Below are 15441 nucleotides of genomic sequence, written 5' to 3'. Positions count from 1 at the left end.
CAGGGTTTAAGCTGCAGGCAGGTACAGGAGTCCCGGGGTCAGGATGGGGGACTTCGTCAAAGGTGGAGAATTACACAGAAATCCTTGAGACTTCCATATCCTGACTGGTAAACTGGTCTAACCAACCTAGTCGATAAACTACAGAAGAAGGCCGTAAGATTTGATTTGGTGATCCAGAAAAGCATCAACCTCATGAAGGAACAGAAGAAGCTGGAAAAATACCAAAAACTGAGGAAAAGGGGTGGGGAGCAAAGTCAGTGGTGCCAGCAGTAGTCAGGGACCCCGAACTAGGAGACTGGCTCTAACAGATCCCAGTAACACCTGATCTCTGTTCAGAAGAACAGTATAGGAGCAGAACTATCAAACTCCCCAGACCCAAGATGAGAAACTCAGGCCTCTTAGCTAGCTCATGTCTGTAAAAGAGAACTGGTTCTAATAAAAGATTTGTAGCATCTGAATATCTAATAAATCCCAACAGTTAAAACACTTGATTCTCACATTTACTTTAAATTTGACTTCATTTTAATCCATTAGAGAGAGGTTGTTTTTTTTTTTTTTTTTTTTAGAATTAAAGGCAGAAAATTGAATAATTTGATACTCGTTGACAGCAGGCGACATTCTGAAGTGAGATCAACTCAGAAACAGAAAATTAAAAAATGCAACACAGGATGTAAACAGGAAACAACTAAAACATTTCATCCAGCGATCATTAACCTGCACAGTGAGCTTGTTTTGATGACAAAATACAAAGTAAGATGGATAATAGCAGTCCACTCTGAAACGTCTGCGATGTCTTAAACCAGCCTGACATCCATCCATGTTCATGTGGCAATGCCCCGCATTCTCTTTCATCTGGAGTGTAAATTTCAGATCTTGGGCTGGGTTCTTCTTCATGTCCGACTCTTTGCTGCAGTCTCCTGATAAGTGTTGATTCTGTTCTTAATGTGGTTTAATTTGGCTTTCAAGTAGTCGCAGCGTTCCTTCTTCTCAAGAAAAGCAGGATCCTGGCAAAAGCAAAGACAGAAAAACCAGTGGCGGCTTTAAGGTTCAGAGATCCGTCACACTGACACTTACCTTCTTCTTCTGCTGATAAGTCTTCAAAATGCTTTGAATCCTTTGCTGATCCTATTGGAAAAACAGACATGTGATAATGAACATGTTGGTGGCACAGAAATGCTTTCATATAGGAATGACCTGCAGGTTTTTCCCTTCTCTGAGGAACTGCTCCATCACGGCATCCAGCTCCCTGAATTTGCGGATGGTGCTGGTGATGTCACTGTGAAGATCTTTGTATTCCTGGTACTGGTCATTGAACACTGCTTTGTACTTTTCCCTTTCCTCTAAACAGCTGATCTCTGGATACTTCCTACAATAACACATGAAGTAACATTGGCAAGGTAAATGACATGTTTTTTTCAGTCTGCATTGTTTCCATGTTAACTTACATGATGTAATCTGCAACTGTGTGGACTGTGGGGATGTAACTGGAGGCTGTGACTGGGCTCTTATGGACCTCAGGAGGAGAGGGGGGATGTGCATCTTTATTTAAAGAATTATCCATCTCGTCCTTGAATGATTTGTGTTTTGGGTTTGGGGGAGTTAGTGGGATGGACTGATGAAACTCCTCCTGAAGCCAAGAGTAAAAGAGAAAAATGTTATTCTGCAAACATTAACCAACATTTAAAGAGATGTAAGAACCTAAGATCTTTATTATATGAAGTTTTTTAAGGGCCCAGTGTTGTACATCATGACAAAATTACAGAGGATTTTGGCCAATTTTAGGAGGGGCTGAACATTTAGCTATGCTCATTCCACAAAAACAATCCTTAAAAGTAACCACCAAGGTTTCCTTACTTTTCATGCTAAATCTATAGAAGCTGATCATTTTAAAGTTGCGCTATGTACATGTCTGACCTGTAAAATAGGTGTTTCTGACAGGTTTTTACTGGCACATTCAGTTACATTTCTGTTGCCCTGCAGATTTACACCTTTATTGTAAAAACTGGTTCGGCCGTCAGCATCATCTTCATCCCATCTCCTCTCAGAGACCGTCTCTAACGACAGCTAACCCAGAATCGTCATCCCTTCCTTTCTCTAGAATCTCCCCTGAATGACTATTAATCCGGTATTATATTTATCCTGCCTCTTAACAGAGACATCCCTTAAAGGTCCCATATTATACACTTTATTCCCAATCTGAGACCATTCATTAATATCTAAATGAAATATTTCCGCCATGGTATGGACAAATCGACCCTCAGTTTGAGTGCAGCGGCTTCTCTTCACCTCCCTCTTTTTAGCAGCTTCAGAAATGTGCCGTTTATGGTGGGCGGAACCCTGGTGGAGCAGCTCAGCTGTTGGCTCCGCCCATCGCATCGCCCGTCATAAGGTGATTGACAGGTTAATATATTTTCAAGCTATCAGACTAATAAGGCCGAAACGATAAAATAACTGCCAGCTCTTACCTCTCCAGCTGTGTCACGGACAGTTGGTATTGAACCTGGCTTCAGCTTCAAACGGTTGGCGAAGCCTGCTTTCCATGCCCCCATGTTGTGGAAACAGTCCTCTTTGAAATGCTGGCCACAGACATGCAAAACCTTTGGAAGTTTTCCGGGTACATTTCCTCCAAAAATAAAATTAATCCACTCAGTCCTCGTGGGTTCAGTGGATGGAAGTAAAAAAACGTTTTCGTGTTCATTTATGCAGCCACAAACAGAACAGTGCTTCTGTCGCTTAGCCATGTCCGCTAACGAGGGTTGCCGAAGAGGGAAAAACACTGGGCGCTAGGTGATTTTTAGAGGGCGGGCTTTGAGAGCCGGTAGACGGGTCCATCGCTCTGTGGGGAGTGGTTATTGTCCCTTATGACGTCATAACGTACACGCTTTCAAACAAGCTCATTTCAGCGCTTACTTCCCTAGAGGTGGAGCAGGGGGGAGAGAGAGCGCCTGAAAGAGTTTCACACTTACGGGTCTCCTACACATGCGGGGGGACCAGTATGACTGTTCCAAAACCATTAAAAAGTGAATTTTGCATAATATGGGACCTTTAATGATGGATAATCTGCATCGTTTCCATCCCGTCTCTTCTCTGAGATCTTTCCAGCCAGTAAAAATAAGTCTGATGTTTACTCTTATCTATTGCTTTTACTTTATCTCTTTCTTTTCTTCTCTTCTTCCGATAATGCCCTCTTGCGTTTCTTTCCTGAACCAGTCACGTTTTGAAGGAAAACGTGTAGATATCCAATTGTTGGCATGTGACACTGTGCCATAAAGCACAATGCTGCAGTGAAGTGACAGTTTAACTGGGAAAAATGTGGTTTCTCGCCTCAAGATGCTGCCAGGGAACAACATCTCCAGGAATGGACATAATAAATGTCAGTATAAAAAGTAAATCTTTAATACCAATTAAATCATGGATAGATTATTAGTTTCAGCGTTCCTCATTTTGATAATGATGACAAATAAAGAATAAGAATAATAAAGTTTTGTCAACAGACTGTAAAGTTACAGTCATCATATTAACTTATATCAGCTTATATTTAAAGGGCTGCAGGAAAGTCTTAATAAATGGAGCCTTACGAAAAAGAAAAGAAAAAAGAAAAACAGAGACTGTAAGCTTACCTTTTTCTCAAAGTACTCCCTCTCCCTACGAGCAGCTTCATGCCTCCACATCTTCAGGCACACCAGGAAGCTTCCAAGGTATGTAGCCATATTGATGAAGATGAAAACTGTTCCCGCCATCTGGCCGCCATCAACTCGACACAGACTGGCCATGATGGGGTTAACGCCTATTGTCATGAGGCACAGCCCTCCGCGGTTCAAGTCATTCAGGTATACGATTCCTGCTGCCATGTAGAGCAGGAATAGGGCCATGTTGATGAAGGCCTCTGTCAGGGGCCACCAGGAGGAGTTGAGGAGGATGGTGTGATAATACATTGTCATTCCTATCACCAAGAGACACAGGGTAATGATCCAGGACACTCCAGCTACAGCTAGAATGAAAGGAGTCATGGGGCCTCTATAGCTGTACCCAGACAGACCGAGTCCATTGTTATATACACCATTATAGTGCCCATAGATGTTGGACCACTCGCTGTCTTTCTGAATGTATGCAATGACACATGCAAAGACCACACCCCCAAATAAGAGCTGAAATCCATCTAAAAGCCTGAGCAAGCCTGGCCAGGACTTCAAATAAGAGTACCTCAGCTGATAAAGCTCCATCTTCTCGGCGTAATACTCTGCAGGGTGGATGCTCATCAGGAGAGATTGTTCTCGTAGGCCCTGACAGAATGGATCTTCAGTGGGCCTGGTTCTCAACAACTGCTTATGTGAGGAATCGCTGGGAGTCCTGAGAGACTGATTCCAGATCCTGTGCTCCAGTAAGGGGCTTACAGGGGGGCTCACCCTGGTCCCATTGGGAAGAATCTGGATCCCAGATTTGCTGGTTTCCTTTGTCTGTTTCTGGATGACACTACCCCAAGACTGAGGAAAGAGGGACTTCAGCCTGTTCTTCATGCTCTCTTTTTGGTACTTTTTCTGTTTTCCAGTGTGAGGTGTATTGCTGAATCTGTAAGCTATAGAGTTGCTATCATCATCATCATCACTCTCATCCGTTACATGATCCAGCGTGGGTGTGTGAGTAACCCACACAGGCAATGGTGGATTACTACAGGAGGACCTGGCTTCAGTGCCATGTTGCAGTGGGTTGAAATTTTTCATGGTTTTCATGCTGCTGCTTGATTCTTGTTTTTCTGAAAAAGAAGAAATAAAAAAAAACTCTTTATTAGAACATTATAATCAGCATGCAAGCTTACTTGAACTTGTTTTGATTAGATGGATGTAAATCAGAACTTTTGTCAAGATGATGTAATGAAACTTTCTGGATTAAACCAGCAGAAAGAGCTGAGATAAAGTTTAGAAACAGTTTTATGCTCTGAAATAAGGTTTAATAGAAGCTGGTTCTGATTTACAAAACTATCAAATATAGAAAATAATCATTTATTTAGGCTACACCCATAGTCCTCTCCATCGTGTCCACCTTCTAGTACCGGATCGTCTTCTTCACCGGGACCGTCTTCAAGAACCAGATTGTCCTCTCTATCTGGTCCACCTTCTAGTACCAGGTCGTCCTTTTTATCGGGTCCACCTTTTATTACCGGGTCATGCTCTCCATTGGGACCGCTTTCTAAGACCAAGTTGACCTCTTCATCAGGACCGCCTTCTAGGACCGGGTCGTCCTCTTCATCGGGTCAAACTTCTAATACCGAGTCGTCCTCTTTATAGGGACCACCTTCTACTACCTGGTTGTCCTCTTCATCGGGACCGCCTTCTAGTACTGGGTCCTCCTCTCGATTGGGACCACCTTATAGTACCGGGTCGTCCTCTTCATCAGGACCGCATTCTAGTACCCTGTCGTCCTCTACATCAGGGCTGCTTCAAGTACCGGGTCGTCCTCTTTATCGGGACCCCCTTCTACTATCGTGTCGTCCTCTATATCGGGTCCGCCTTCTAAAACCAGGTTATCCTCTTCATCAGGACCGCCTTCAAGTACCGGGCCGTCCTCTTCATCAGGTCTGCCTTCTAGTACCGGGCCGTCCTCTTCATCAGGACCGCCTTCAAGTACCGGGCCGTCCTCTTCATCAGGTCCTCCTTCCAGTACCGGGTCATCCTCTTCATCAGGTCCACCTTCTAGAACCGGATCGTGTAGAAAGCAGGTGGAGATGATCTGAGCTTTGTGACATGGTGCATTATCCTGCTGGAAGTAGCATCAGAAGATGCTCCACTGTGGTCATAAAGGGATGGACATGGTCAGCAACAATACTCAGGTAGGCTGTGCTGGTTAAACCAGACCACGTTGGTACTAAGGGGCCCAAAGTGGACCAAGAAAATCTCCCCCCACCATTACACCAGCAGCAGCCTGAAGCGTTGATCCAAGGCAGGATGGATCCATGTTTTCATGATGTTTCCAGCAGATTCTGAGCCGAGCATCTGAATGTGGAGCTGAAATGGAGACTCATCAGACCAGCAACGTTTCTCCATCTTCTATTGTCCAGTGTTGGTGAGTGTGTGTGAATTGTAGCCTCAGTTTCCTGTTCTTAGCTGGCAGGAGGAACCCGGTGTGTCTTCTGCTGCATCCTGGTCCAGACAACTGCTGCTCTGGATATTTTCTCTTCTTCAGACCATCTCTGGAAACCCTGGAGATGGTTGTGGGTGAAAATCCCAGTAAACACTCAGACCAACAACCATGTCACATTCAAAGTCTCTTAAATCCTCTTTCTTCCTCATTCTGATGCTCAATTTGAACTTCAGCAAGTCGTCTTCACCACGTCTACATGACTACATGCTGCCGTGTGATTGGCTGGTTGGATATTAGTGTAAACAGTAAGTAGAACAGGTGGAGATGATGAAGAGGAGGGTGAGTGTATCCGGGTAAATGGCCTCCTGTTTTCAGCAGTTAACTGTGGTGAAACAACAATCTACATCTGCGTACATTAGAAAGAGATTAACTGCAGATGTATGTGATATATTGCACATGGATAAAAACAGCAAAAAACTACTTTAAACACTTTGATACGATATATGATGTATGACAAATACAGAAGTGCCTCTGACACAATATGACAAATCAGAGCGTTCCTGCAGAGTAGCTCTGGTTTGACTAAGAACAGAGCAGTTTAAGCTGACTTGTGAATACCACTATGAGCTCTTCGTACACATGTGCATTAATGAAACTGTCAAAGCATGTTAAAGTAGGAAAAGAAGCAGAGCATGTTTTGTTTTAAGACAACAACTAACAAATCAAAACCAAAAGCTTACCTGACCTGTCCCACCCTGACTCTGCGGCCATTGAGAAGTTGGAATTTTGTTGAACTTTGAGCTTCTTTTACAATGACATTAAAATGGCTGCCATGTCCAACAGATCCACTCTGCAAGTGTTAGACGTTTTTTTTTTCCACACATGCAGGGCAGCTGGCCAAACTGAGGGAGAGTAAAAGCTTAATCATTAAACCTGTGCCACCCCTGTGCTGATGCTGACTGGTATGACTAGGCTAATCTGTGGAAGACAGAAAGTTTCAAACAGAGGCGAACAAGACTAAAATGATGCATGCAACACAAAGGTAGAGCTTGGAAATCATTTGGACTTTATTTTATTCATGATAAGATGATAAACACAGAATAATCCAGTAATAAATGTGACTTCAGGGACTCCTGGGTAAATATAAAAGCCTAGGATGTCTAGCACTTACTTAAAATATTAGAGATATTACTTTGGAACATCAACAGCTGCAGTTTGTCCCTGAAGATTAAAGTTTAATTTAGAGACAAACATCGGCCTTACATGATCTATTGCATCTCTTATCGTACATGTGTGAAATACTGCTTTATCATCCTGTTATCCTTGAATAATTCATACTCATCTCAGCTGTTATACTGTGTTACAGAGGGAGGTGGTCGTTCAGCACTAGAGGGCAGCAAACTCCTGTGCTTCTTACAGAAACCTCACCGACTTCTCAATCTCTGAAGAGCAAACATCACGCTGTAATGTTAATATAACCAATGTCCAGTAAGTCTACCTAGCACTTCCTTCTTGCTCCATGCCTCCCCCTCACTGAGATATCACTCTCTGTATCCTGTTTCCACTGGAGGAAATACTCCTTCTCTATAGTCTGATTTCATTCTGTGCCAGTGATCCTTCTGAAGCCAGATTTTCATGAAGAGAAAGCTCAGGGCAAGGACATATGCAGTCCAGCCCCCATAACCTCATAGCTGATACAATACAGCAAACACATGCAACCCACTCTCTCAAGTGAGTCCCACCAGTAGCCTTGGCCTGGAGCTGCGTGATCTGCTGCTGCAGCGCATGTCCTCTGCTGTCGCACAGGAGCCTTGCTTTACGAGTTAGAAGGACAATCATATGTGGGAGTGGGGCTGGAAGGAGTAAACATTTAAAAACTATTTTTATTATATTTTATAGAGGTTCTATATTTTATTTATGCTAATTTTAGTTCATATGAAATGTTCTGGATTAACAATAATAAATTATTTTTTTAAGAATGTTGTCAATCTAAAGCTGAGGCTGTAAATTTGGTAATTTGTTCTGTGGTCCACCAAAATACCTGAAAAGTTCTAATCGTAATGCAACTTACTAAAGTTTATTAGCCTGTAATGCTAATAAACACAAAATAAAAACCAAAGTTTAGGCTAAAGTATTGGTTAATTTGTTTTGTAGATGCACCAAAAAACCAGAAAAATTCACATGCTAATGCATCTTACAATGTGTTAGCAGCTAATGTTTGCTAAGAAATTTTAAATACAAGCTAAATTTGTAATTGCTAATATTAACTTGTTTTGTGATTTACCACAAAGGTTTAATGCTCCATCCATCCATCCATCCATCCATCCATCTGTCCATCCATCCAGCAGCGACTCTACTCTGAGCCCCTCCCGGATCACAGAGCTTCTCACCCTTTCGCTAAGGGAGAGCCCAGCCACCCTGCAGAGAAAATTCATTTCGGTCATCTTGGTGTGATCTTGTTCTTTCAGTCACTACCAACAGCTGGTGACCATAGGTGGGCTGATCCAAAAGGGTGGGTACTTTGAACTGCTGTTAGGTGCATAAGTAGTAACTGCAGTCAGGACCCGTCCACCCCACCCAGAGATAGAGGGAGGCTACCCTCTCATCTTCCGGAGTGAACAGCAATGTACAGCCACCGAGCTGGGGGGCAATGAGCATGTTCATACCACTTAGTGTCTGACCAGGGGCAACTCCAGAGTTGATGAGAATCCAACCCTTATCTGAGACTGGTTCAAGAGTCAAAGCCGTGTGTCAAAGCAAGCCCAAATATATCTGCCTGGAACCTTCCAACCTTGCTTGCCAGCTCATTCCCTCCAGAGAGGTGACATTTCACGTCCCAGCTGGTCCAAGGTCCCTTACTGCAGCTACTGTCCAGCTCACAAGGCACCTGACCCCCAAGGGAGGCCCACATTACCTCTTCAAACTGAACCCAACCTGGGCCGCAGGCCCTGCCAAGCCCCACCTCCAGACCTAGTTCTAGAGAGGGGCTCCATAGATCTTCATCTGGCCAAGGGATAACTGGTTTAACTTCTTCTTTATGGGGGTCTTTAGAGCTGTGCTTTGTCAGAAATGTTAAATGAGTGAATATTACAAAAAACAAACAAACAAAAAAAAAAACAATAATCTTTTAGGGTATTAGGGATGTTATACACATACAACAGCCAACTTCTTCATCCTAGGTCGAAGAGAGTAGCGTGGCCGGTGATAAATTTAATAGATTAATGAATTATTTTCCCTGCTTCCCACAAGCTATCCCTTCAAAAACGTTTTCGCTCTGAAATTATCCTCAAGACCCTGCCAGCTTATTCCTGTCCATATTCATTCCCAAATTATTTGTTTGTCTTTTACTCTTCATACATATAAGAAAGGAAACTATGAAAAAAGCTCACCTTTTTAGGACATTATGAAAGTTTTGTATCTACTGTAATCAGCACGCAAAGCTTCCATTTTTATCATTTGTTGCACACAGATAATTCTCAGATAATCTTGATCATGTACAGAATAATGGCATATTTTAATTTACTCTGTTCATTGGACCGTTGAGGTGAAGCTGAGCTGTTTTCTGTGCTTTTGCCGCAGTCTGTCTTTGGAGCTGTGCAGAAACAACTATAGCGGGACTGACTCTGCTACTCTTGTGGGATATCAGTCTGCTGCCAAGTCCCTGCTGAACTGCCTGTGATTAACCAGTCTGAGCCTTGTTTGTGCATGTGGACATGAATAGCAGCTTGTTATTTGAACATTAATGGCTTTGTGTGTCAGTGTGCGTGAGATATACAGCCCATAGTTCACTTTGGAATCGAACAAAAGCAGCTCGGTGTTCTCTGGAACTGTGTGTTCAGTATTTTTTATTTAACTGTGTTTTAGTGTAGCTTCACAGTTAGCTAACCTTATGTGTTAGGCTGCTTTTTCATCCTGTCTCCTTGTGAAGGTCCTCGTACAACACCAGTGCCCGAAGTTGGGACTTTGTGTAAAATGTAAATAGGAGGAATTCTTGCCAGCTCTCATTAGGTCATATTTTATTCCCAGGGCTGATATTTTAATGGATATTTATGGACTCTCTGCTTTTGTATGACAACAGTCTTGTTGGTTATGGTTGTTGATTTGGTACTGCAGTGCAATTTTCTGTGCAAGCGAATAATGAAGTTAAATCTAGAAGATGAACATCATCTCAGAGGATGAAACTGAGACATTTCACCATGTGATGGAGAATATGAGCTGATAGTGAATCTGATGCAGCAACACGTCTGGAAAAGTAGTTCCAGGGCGACGTTTAGTGGCCACGGTTACATGGTTTTTGTAATTCAGAATTAATTATTCAGAATTAAATAATTCAGAACTAAAGTATTCTCCTTCGTGTTTCCATGAAAATAGTAATTCTAAATTGAGGTTTACATGGAAAACACGTTTTATCGCCTTTATTTATTCGGCTTTAGATCTGGAGGAGGGAAAGAGTTTTGATTGGACGGGGAACCGTGACGTATTTACGTCTACTGGAAGGAAATAAAGTCCACTTCCTGCTTCTTCTGTTTCGTCTACAACATGGACGACCACGTAATAAGAACCATCTTCACACTGATGGTGATTCTAGTTGTGAAGCAGCAGTTCGACACCAGCATCCTGCTTCACTGTGGTCAGCTGAGGAGGAGAAGGGAGGTAGAGGACCACGTCGTCATGGCGACAGGACAAGGGAACGAGCATGCTGGAGGTGGAGGTGATGGAGGAATTATTCATTTTAGATTTAAAATCAGAATAAACCAGCCACTTAATTCTGATTTAAGTTTAATTCAGAACGGCCATTTACATTTGGAATTTCATTCGAAAGCCTGGTGACCTAATTAAGGTAATTTTAAAGAGGATTTAGTCTTTATTCTGAATTAAAGGGGAATTAAACACTCATGTAAACCTGGCCCTTTTGCAGCATTCCCTCCTCTTTTATCAAATGTCTGTAAATGTCTGGGAAGTGAGAAGATTCAGTTTCATCCACTGACATGTTTATCTTCAGCTGGGAATAAAATATGGATGGATGAGATTGCATTTGGTATTTATATTTTACACAGCATCCTAACTATTTTGGAACTGTAGTCAGACTTGACACTGACTTATTGTAAAATGTAGAATACATAACTCTTTTATATGAATGGGTTTTTTAACAGCAAAGAAAACAACAACAATATCATTGCTGAAGATGTTTAATGGTTTATTGTCTTTCATTGCTAGGACAGAAGTTCACCTGTAAAGAAGGAACAATGAAGAGCATACAGACAACATCTTCAACCCATTTTCCATCCATTAAAGTAAATTTATTCCAGTGCTGCTGCGTACATTATGCATCATGTGGCAGTGTACACAGAGCAATGATTGGGTTACATTTTTCTCTTCGTGGTTATTATGTTCAATAAGGAAAGCCTATTGTCAGGATAATATAAGACTGGGATGCATTTCCCTTTCACTCATCTGCCATCATTAGAATAAGATTGTGACTATCCCTCACTTTACTAGAAAATTCTTAGTTATTTTTTCCTTATTTTTTATGAAGGAGAAAATCAGCTGATTAAATATTGGAATGGTTTTTGTTTATGGAGGGATGAGCAGAAAACAAACCATTGCAGAAGAGTAAATAACATTAGAACCTAGATTTTATTTCTAACTTGTAAATGTGAAATGAAAAAAAAAATGTTCTTTATGCCAAAATAATAAATCCATCCAGAACTTTCTAAGTGTTGTTCTCATGCTGTACTTAGCATCCAACTACCTTTAAACCTGCACTTCACCTTTGTCCTGTTTAATTAGCGACATGAGGTCATAGTTACAGGACCCCCCCACCCCCATCTTTTTCTGCCCTCTCACCTGCTACCTGATGAAGGATGAAGTCCTTAACATCAGCACTCTTTCTGGGGAACACACCAGCATCTGTTACCCTCCCTGGTGTGAGTGAATATTAGACACTGACTTCATGACATAATGTTTCCTCCTTTCTTCTTTTCACTGTTTATTTGCATCACTTAAATGTCTTTGCTGCAGAATCCTCTGGATATGATGCTCTCACTCATGCTTAATAAAAACTGGGAGGCTACACCTCAGATGTGATGAGAAGGCGGAACTCTGAGACACAAACTGGTAGATGTCATCAGAGTCAAGTGTTAGCTTTCTGTTAGCTGTCCAAAAGTGGTACATTTCTATCATCAGGATGAATTGTAGCACTGTGAGAAGTGGCCAGACATGTGGAGCAATAAAGACTCTTGCTTCAGCTCAAGTTAAAAAAGAAACACAGATAATCATGCTTAATTAGGTTCTACTTAGCAAACCAAAGAAAGCGTTATCTGGTTACTTCAGAGTCTGTGGGAGAGAATAGACTTCTGGATTGTTTCACTATGTTTTTTCACATACTGAAGGCTGATGTGACTTGGAAATCCTATTTATCTGTTTTTTACAGAGCCTGAATGACGACACTGGAAGAAAATATACTTTATTGTGTGGCCACAGCAGTGATGAAGCTAGTATAGAGGATCAGTTCTGGTCTACTGTCTGGTGGTGGCAGACTGGATCCTGATGTGGTAGTAGGGGGATTGCTTCTGGTCTATGAAGAGTTATTTTGTCTTCACCTTTATATCTTTAATGTGGTCATTGTGGACATGACATGCATAGTCTTAAGAACAGAACATTTTAAGCCCCTGAGGACAACAGATTCTCAGTACTAGTGGGAAAATACATAAAATGACATGCATGACAAAGAATGCTTAGCTTTGCTAAAAATGTGTGTGGGTGATAGATAAGTACGGGATGGCCTGGCAGTTGGTCTGTATTCTTTCTATTTCCAGCTTTGTCTCCTACACTCTGTTTCTACATTTCACAGGTGTGCAGAGCTACATAACAGGACAACGGCTGAGTTGCTCACAGCTGTGTGAGATCTTCCCAAAACAGTTCCACTTTCATTGCCTTTAAAAAGGGTTCAGGGAGAGATAGACGGAGTTCTCAGTCTCCTGTACTGACCCAGCATATTGTTGGAGTTAGGGCTACACACCTTGAACCCAGAAACTCTGTAATTGTATTGCTTTTGATCTGTTAATAAATTGTTAACTTGATCCTCAATGTCATCCTTCTTATTTCTGATTCAATGAAATAACACTGAATAGGTAAAGTATTGGAGTTAGATATTTTATGTTAATGTTTAAGCTATTCTCAATTCATCTACTGTCTGGTGTTGGAAGACTGGTGTTACGAAGGACTCCGAGCAGACAGGTTAAGGTAAGCAGGATTTATTATAAGAACTGAGGAGGTAACACAGGTTCTTACTATGTAGATAGGAGTAGTGGAAGTCTCTGGATGATAATCAGCGATACAGGTAGTCGGGACTGGGAAGGGGAGGTTAGGAGAGTCCAACAGCATTGAAACGAGGTACGACAACGACTGACTGTGTAGCTGGAGTATAAGTAGTCCTTGAGTCAGAGTGGCAGCAGCTGTAAGCCATCAGAATTCCGGTGATTGACTGAGGTAATGCGTCCCAGGTGTGTCAGCGACAGGGTCTGGTGCAACAACAGTACCCCCCCTCCAAGAGGCCCGGGCGAACGCGGGACCTAAGCCGGGGCCGGCCCCGGGGACGGGGCCCAGGTCGACTGGAATGCAGACGGTGGAAGTCCCCGAGTATGAAGGGGTCCAGAACATAGAGACGAGGAACCCACAACCGCTCCTCAGGTCCATAACCCTCCCAGTCGACCAGGTACTCCAAGCGACCCCGGCGCCACATGAAATACTGGATGAAGACGATATGAAGAGGGTAGGTCCAACCGGTAGGTCACCGTATTGAGCCGTGCCAGGATCCGGAAGGGACCAATGAACCGGGGACTTAACTTGCGGCAGGCGTGTCTCAAAACGGAAGTCTTGGGTCGAAAGCCAGGTAATCCACTCCCAGATGAGACCAGGGTCGTTGTGGCGTTGGTAGAGGTCGTAGTCTGCCCTCTGGCAGGTGACGGGGACTCTTAGATTGAGCACACGTGGAACACCCCATCACGAACCGCTGTACCTGGGCTGACATCCCCGGCCACCAATATTTCGGTTGTAGCAGGCCCAGGGTGGCCTGGATACGGGGATGTCCCGTACCTGGAGTGGAGTGAGCTACTTCCATGAGAGGGATGCGCTGGTCTGTGGGAACAAAGAGATGACCTGTAGGAGTCTCAGGTGGCGGAGGTTGGTCCTCCCAGGCCTCCCAGATACGGTCGTCAATAGTCCACTGGAGAGCCCCGATGATCACCTGAGGAGGGAGGATAGACTCAGGCACCTCAGAGTTGTCTTCCTTCTCATGTAGCCTGGACAGTGCATCGGCCCGACGGTTCTTGGATCCTGGAATGTAGGTGATGGTAAAGTTAAAGCGAGTGAAGAATAGGGCCCACCTGGCTTGAAGTAGGTTCAAGCGTCGGGCCTCCCGTAGATAAGCCAGGTTCTTGTGGTCTGTCAGCACTTCGAAAGGACGAGTGGAACCCTCCAACCAATGTCGCCACTCCTCCAGGGCAAGCTTGATGGCCAACAACTCTCGGTTTCCCACTTCGTAATTCTGTTCAGCTTGGGTCAGCTTCCTGGAGAAGAAGGCACATGGATGAAGGCGATGGGATCTTATAGAGTGTTGGGAAAGGACCGCCCCAACGCCAGTGGTGGAGGCATCCACTTCCACGCAGAATGGTCAGGATCCGGATGATGGAGGACAGGAGCAGAGATGGAGGCCTGGCGGAGCCGGAGAAGGGCCTCATCCACGTCAGGAGTCCAGGTGAGGGATCGGGGCTGGTGTTTCAGCATGGCAGTGAGTGGTGAGGCTATCATGCTATAGCCACGGATAAATCTCCTGTAAAAGTTGGCGAACCCAAGGAAACGCTGAAGGGCCTTTACAGTGGTGGGTTTTGGCCAGTCCAGGATCGATTGTACTTTCCTCTGGTCCATTTCAACCCCAGCAGGTTCCACTATGTAGCCCAGGAATTCGACCTCTGAGTGATGGAAGGAACATTTCTCAGCTTTTGAAAACAGGTTGTGGTGTCTGAGGCGTTCCAACACCAGAGATGTGGGTTTGTATATCCGGGGAGAATATGAGAATGTCATCGATGTAGACTATCAGGAATCTATTGATCATGTCACGGAAGATCTCATTCATAAATCCCTGGAAGACTGAGGGGGCATTGGCTAGACCATAGGGCATGACTAGGTATTCGTAATGACCTGTGGGTGTGATGAAAGCTGTTTTCCATTCGTCGCCTTGACGGATTCGGATGAGGTTGTAAGCACTTCGTAAGTCCAATTTGGTGAAGACGGTAGCCCGCGAAGGGTTTCCAGGGCAGACAGAACTAATGGAAGAGGATACTTATACTTTGTGGTGATTTG

The 15441-nt window shown here is 43.6% G+C and overlaps 1 protein-coding gene across 1 annotated transcript in view; it reads right to left on the bottom strand.

Annotated features, from left to right (window-relative positions):
- Positions 1-6917, bottom strand: part of LOC121643869 — a 45744-nt gene extending 38827 nt beyond the window's left edge. The window contains exons 1-6 of the mRNA XM_041991456.1: positions 6819-6917; positions 3621-4753; positions 1446-1627; positions 1195-1366; positions 1075-1125; positions 902-1004 (exon numbers count right to left, since the gene is read on the bottom strand). Of these exons, the coding sequence (XP_041847390.1) occupies positions 902-1004; positions 1075-1125; positions 1195-1366; positions 1446-1627; positions 3621-4753; positions 6819-6849 (1672 nt within the window). The 5' untranslated portion in view covers positions 6850-6917. The remainder of the gene's footprint in view (positions 1-901; positions 1005-1074; positions 1126-1194; positions 1367-1445; positions 1628-3620; positions 4754-6818) is intronic.
- Between the last annotated feature and the right edge of the window lie 8524 nt (positions 6918-15441).

This window comes from Melanotaenia boesemani, chromosome 8 (genome assembly GCF_017639745.1).
Source record: "Melanotaenia boesemani isolate fMelBoe1 chromosome 8, fMelBoe1.pri, whole genome shotgun sequence".
Taxonomy (NCBI): domain Eukaryota; kingdom Metazoa; phylum Chordata; class Actinopteri; order Atheriniformes; family Melanotaeniidae; genus Melanotaenia; species Melanotaenia boesemani.
Note: the sequence above shows the minus strand (reverse complement) of the source record. Positions and strands in the feature narration are given on the sequence as shown.